The sequence below is a fragment of the Plectropomus leopardus genome, unplaced genomic scaffold (assembly GCF_008729295.1).
Source record: "Plectropomus leopardus isolate mb unplaced genomic scaffold, YSFRI_Pleo_2.0 unplaced_scaffold703, whole genome shotgun sequence".
Lineage (NCBI taxonomy): Eukaryota > Metazoa > Chordata > Actinopteri > Perciformes > Serranidae > Plectropomus > Plectropomus leopardus.
Genome location: NW_024677362.1, coordinates 1,238 through 6,825, shown reverse-complemented (window position 1 = coordinate 6,825; position 5,588 = coordinate 1,238). Strand labels below are relative to the sequence as shown.

The following is a 5,588-nucleotide window of genomic DNA, read 5'->3' as shown; positions in this document are numbered from 1 at the left end:
ACATTTTTTTTGTTTAAAAAGTTGCCAAAATCTTTTCTTTTAAACTGACAAAAACAACCTGCCAAAATAATTTCTTCAAAACTTGCCAAACAGTTTTAAAGAAAAAGAAAGGTCCCTTTTTTCCCTTTCTTTCTTTAAAACAATATGTTTTTGGTATTAAGACACAAACACACACACACACACACACACACACATATATATGTTTTTTTAGAAAGCTAACCAAGAAACAATAAAGCGTATCAATGGTTGTTTCAGAGAACTGAAGGTATGGTCTTTAAAATGATCCTCAGTAAAATGTGTTTGAGCTCCGCTGTTTGTTCCTCAGCTCAGCTCAGAGGTGAGCAGCCCAGCTACCTGAAAGGAGACAACTTCTTTAAGTTCATCTGCTCCGACTGCTCCGAGGATGGAAAGGAGAGCTTCGAGAGGATGAGACTCACCTGGCAGCAGGTACACATTCACCTGCTGAGGATGTTGAACAGCCAACACACACGCACACGCACACGCACACACACACACACACACACACACACACACACACACAGCAACAGATTCACAACTCACAGCTGAAAAGCCTCCGGTGATGATGAAAATGTGTTGATGTTTGCGTCAGGTGGTGATGTTGGCCATGTATAATCTGTCTCTGGAGGGGACGGGTCGACAGGGTTACTTCAGGTGGAAGGAGGACATCTGTGCTTTCATTGGCCGACACTGGAACTTCCTGCTGGGAACAAGGTCACCTGATATTTTTAATGTGACTTCATATTGCATCCAGCTGTCACTGTACTTACACTGACCTGCATGTTTGGAAAAAAAAACACATCTGGTATATACTGGATTTATTACCCACCCCTCATTTCAGGTGTAATCGGTCACTGCACCTCTGTCGTTCTTCACCGTCAGCAGTTTCATGTTGAGCAGGTCCTGTCTGGATGAACCGTTACTGGACGGTTCAGAGGCTGATTTCTCTGTTGGTTTTTGACTCGACTGTGTGACTCTACAGGAAGAAGACATCAACGTGGTGGAGCACAGTGGCCGGCTGTCTGTCCGTTGGCAGTCCCACCTTCTTCCGGTCGGGAGCTCAGGAGTTTGGTGAGCCTGGCTGGTGGAAGCTGGTCCAGAACAGACCTCCGACTCTGCGGCCGGAGGTGGACAAATCCACCACCAAGGCTAAAGGTAACCTCCACCTGCTCTGATCAGGAGATGTGGTTTCAGTTTTAACCCCTACAGGTAAATGACTCTGAGCTGATTTTTCCACCGTCAGCCTCGAAGCCTGCCATGGACCCTATCATCACCGTGGAGGGCCTGAGGAAGCGCGGGGCCAGGAACCCTGTGGAGAACGCCATGCAGCTGAAGGAGAAGCGCTGTCGCACACAGGAAGCCAAAGACATCCGGCGGGCTCAGAAAGAGGCGGTGGGAGGCTACACTGACCGCAGCGCCTCCTCCACACCGGTCAAACTGGGCGGAGGCCGTGGAGGGAGTGCAGGGCGCAGGCCTGACCTCATCCTGGAGAAAGGTGAGGTCATCGACTTCTCCTCCCTCAGCTCATCAGACCGAACTCCGCTCACCAGCCCATCACCATCGCCTTCACCTGATTTCTCCGCCCCGGGGACACCGGCGTCTCACTCAGCAACACCCAGCCTGCTGTCAGAGGCGGACCTCATCCCTGATGCCATGCCGCCACAGGCTCTGTTCCATGGTGAGTTTGACTCATTCAGCTGTTTTCTTATAAACAGAAGTAAACATAAATGACACGATGTAAATATTAACAACCTCTCTGCTGCTTTGACCTGCAGACGACGAGGAGATGGAGACAGAAGGAATGATCGACCCGGGGATGGAGTACATCCCTCCTCCTAGCGCCAACCTTGTCGCCCGCAAGAAGCTCCGCCCAGCACCACCACACATCAAATGTGAAGCAGAGAGTGAGGATGATGAAGGCCGCGAGCGTGAGGATGACTTTGAAGAGCCAGTGGGACGCAGTGAGGGTCCGTCTCTCTCCACCGGGGAGTGTGTTGGTGCTGGAGGGCCTGAGCGGCGGAGGATAACTCATTCTGAGAAAGCTGACGGCGCTGGTAGCGCCTCACAGACTCCTCGCTTTGGTCCCCTCAGTCTTTACGAGGAGAGGATGCTGCTGCGACGGCTGGACGCCTGTCCGCTGGCCTTGGCTGTCACCCCGCAGGCCAAACGCCTCCACAGGAAGCTGCTGGTCCGCCAGGCCAAGAGGCAGAGAGGGCTCCCCCTGCTGGACATCGACCGGGCTGTCAGCGCCACCCTCAGCCTGGTGGGAGGGATCTATGGCGCCCAGGGGGTGGGGACCACGATGCGAGGAGGAGCCACGGGGAAATACTGCACCAGCAGCCAGGAGCTGCGTATTCTTGATCGCTTCCAGGTACTGTCAACATTCATCCTGGTTCTTTTCAGTCCAAAATCCTTTTCTCTGTCTGATCAAGATGACTTATCATTAATGCTGCTCCTGGATGTCATTCATGATGGTTTTTGGGTCTGACATGCAGATTCTTACGAGCAGCATGTCATGTGACAGTTCTAGCTTCAGCTTTAAGATTGTAATCTGCTTCTGATTTTGTTGCTGAAGCTCCTTGAGGACACAGAGAGAGCCACTGATATAGACTGAATGTGTTTGTGTGCAGACCAACCTGTCCTGCAGAAGGGGTGTTCAGCAGCACTCTGTGTCCTTCTGGCATCGTCTGATGGGAGCTGAAGGCAGTTTGGACCAGAGCATCAAAAGTCCATACACATCTCGCATCCTGAAACCGTACATCAGGTAAAGAGTTTCCTAACATGTTCAGTGAGGGAAAGAGAGTCAAAATCTTCTGTCAGGTAGAGAAAAACCTCTAACCTTCCATCAGGTCAGGACAGTCCCCAAACCATAAATCCAGTCAGGACGGTCCTCAAACTTTCCATTGGGTCAAGACAGTCTTCAAACCATCCATGGGGTCAGGAGAGTCCTCAAACCTTAAATCGCTCCTAGGCAGTTTTCAACCCTTCTATTAGGTCAAGACAGTCCTCAAACTTTCCACTGGGTCAAGAGAGTTCTCAGGCTTACTATGAGGTCAGGACAGTCCTCAAACTATCAATCCGTCAAGACAGTCCTCAAACTTTCTATCGGGTCAAGACAGTCCTCAAACTTTCTATCGGGTCAAGACAGTCCTCAAACTTTCCATCAGGTCAAGACAGTCCTCAAACCGTCCATGAGTCAAGAGAGTTCTCAAACCTTTTGTCAGGAAGACAGACTTCCAAAACTTCCTTGAAGTGGGGAGAGTCCTGAAACCTTCTGTCTGGTCCTCAAACCCTTTGGTTTAGTGGCATTTATATCTCTGACATCTTCATGCAGTCTTGTTAGTAGCAGTAATCATAGTAGTTTGCACAGTATCAGTACTTCTCTGTTTTTCAGGAGGGATTATGAGAGTCGTCCGGTGAAGTTGAGGTTGTTGGACGAGATCAGAGCTTATCCTCACAGGAAGGAACCAGACTGGGTTCCTGAACCCAACGCCCCCATCGACTACTGCTACGTTCGGCCAAACCACATCCCCTCTGTCAACGCCATGTGTCACGACAGCTTCTGGCCAGGTAGCACAGACGCACCTTCTCTGACTCACCTGGCACCTCATGACCAGGAGTCTGTCTCCACAAACCCACCATTTGTTTTGTCCCCTCGTCTTCCGGCTCCAGGTGTGGACCTGTCGGAGTGTCTGCAGTACCCAGACTTCAGCGTGGTCGTCCTCTATAAGAAAGTGGTTATCGGCTTTGGTTTCATGGTGCCTGATGTGAAGTACAACGAGGCCTACATCTCCTTCCTGCTGGTCCATCCTGAGTGGAGGAGAGCCGGCATTGGCACCTTCATGATCTACCATCTCATCCAGGTGAGGCTGTTGACGTCAGAAGGTCAGTCCACCTGAGAGACATTTAAAACACGCTGATTTGGGTCTTAGGTCTGTTTTGTTTCTCAGACGTGTTTTTGTTTGTGTTTTCCAGATGTTTTGTTTGTTTATATTTTCCAGACATGTCGGCTGTGTTTGTCAGATGTTTTGTGTCTTTTGCAGATATATTGTTTTTCAGACATGCTTTTGTTTGTGTTTTTCAGACGTGTTGTTTGTGTTTGTCACATGTTTTGTTTATATTTTTCAGACGTGTTGTTTGTGTTTTTCTTTATGTTTTTCCAGACGTGTATGGGTAAAGACGTGACGCTGCACGTGTCGGCCAGTAATCCTGCCATGCTGCTGTATCAGAAGTTTGGTTTCAAAGCGGAGGAGTACATCCTGGACTTCTATGATAAATATTATCCTGTGGACAGCACCGAGTGCCGCCACGCCTTCTTCCTCCGGCTGAGACGCTGAGGCGACCACAGCGTCAACACCTGCAGGACCTGCTGAAGCCCTGAAGTCAGCACTGAAGAAAAAAAACAGCCACCCCCAGCCTGCAGCTTAGTGCCTGGCTCAAAGGCACCTGAGCGGTAGCAGCTGACAGCACCAGTTTTCAGTCCACAGATTCATCCAGTTACAGACCAGCGCCTGCTGAGGCCCGACATTACAAAACCACATGTAGAGGCTTTTTTTCGATGTCATATGAAACATGACTGTTTTTTCACTTTTGGTGCTTTCAGAGGAAATTTAGAAGAAAGAAGGAAATCTGACAATAATTCAGAAAAACTTGACTGATGTCCTTACAGAAAACACATCACACTCCTGGGACCCTCAGAATATCATAAAGTCGACCATTCAGTTTCCGGTGAAGTCTGGATTCAGTTCCTGAGTCGATCAGTTTTTGACTGATGTTTGATTCATTCTCTTCAGTTTATGTCTCGTGTTTTTCCTTTCAGCCATTAAAACCAAAATGAGTTTAATAATGAAAGTTTAGCAGCTGAATCGTTTGTGGAGGTGAAAAACGATGACATGCATTAATTCAAATTAAATGATTAAAAATGGAACCGTTGGTAAAAAAGCAGAAGTTGCTAAGATACACAGTGTTAACTTTAAGGATTTTGTCAGCCGAGGTTTAAGCCTAAGGAGTTTTTTCTTCTTTTATTCTTGTTTTTGTAGATTCTGGTGAGCTGGAACATCACGTCAAACTCTCACTAATGATTGAAGATGTGTCAAATTCTGTTCAACTGATGTGATGTCTGTCGGCCTGATGGGGGCGCTGTAATTAAGACCCATAAATTAAATGTTTGGAAGGCCACACCCCTCACACCTGAAGTCAGATTGACTTGAAATTTGACTCCCAAGTCACTCAGTGTGTTCTACAGAAAAGCCCCCAAAACCATTTAGGTCCACTGGACTAGATTTTCTGCCATTTTTATTTTTTCAAAAATCATATTTTTTACATTTTTTCCTAAATTGTGGGTCTGATTTGTACCAGATTTTAGGCTGTGGCTCAGAGGTAGAGCGGGTCGTCCTCTGATCTGAAGGTCAATGGTTCGATCCCCGACTCCTCCAGGCAACATGTTGAAGTATCCTTAGGCAAGATGCTGAACCCCAAATTGCTCCCGATGGCGCATCATCGGAGTGTGCATACGTATGAATGGTTACCTTGGGCACCTTGTACGGTAGCCTCTGCCACCACTGTGTGAA

At 48.2% G+C, this 5,588-nt stretch overlaps 1 protein-coding gene across 1 annotated transcript; it reads left to right on the top strand.

Annotated features, from left to right (window-relative positions):
- The first annotated feature begins 252 nt into the window (after positions 1 to 252).
- kat14 (lysine acetyltransferase 14) lies at positions 253 to 4,869 on the top strand. The gene is made up of 9 exons (XM_042482890.1): positions 253 to 447; positions 611 to 732; positions 1,001 to 1,173; positions 1,262 to 1,696; positions 1,794 to 2,389; positions 2,649 to 2,782; positions 3,413 to 3,588; positions 3,691 to 3,881; positions 4,182 to 4,869. Exons 1-9 carry the CDS (start codon positions 268 to 270, stop codon positions 4,353 to 4,355), a joined length of 2,181 nt encoding a protein of 726 aa, XP_042338824.1. The 5' UTR covers positions 253 to 267; the 3' UTR covers positions 4,356 to 4,869.
- Positions 4,870 to 5,588: the final 719 nt, after the last annotated feature.

Excerpts from the sequence above, each read along its gene's own strand:
- kat14 (XM_042482890.1), top strand. The coding sequence starts at position 268 with ATGGTCTTTAAAATGATCCTCAGTAAAATGTGTTTGAGCTCCGCTGTT. Across the intron at positions 448-610 it reads TGAGACTCACCTGGCAGCAG|GTGGTGATGTTGGCCATGTA; the intron begins GTACACATTCAC and ends TGTTTGCGTCAG. Across the intron at positions 1,697-1,793 it reads GCCACAGGCTCTGTTCCATG|ACGACGAGGAGATGGAGACA; the intron begins GTGAGTTTGACT and ends TTTGACCTGCAG.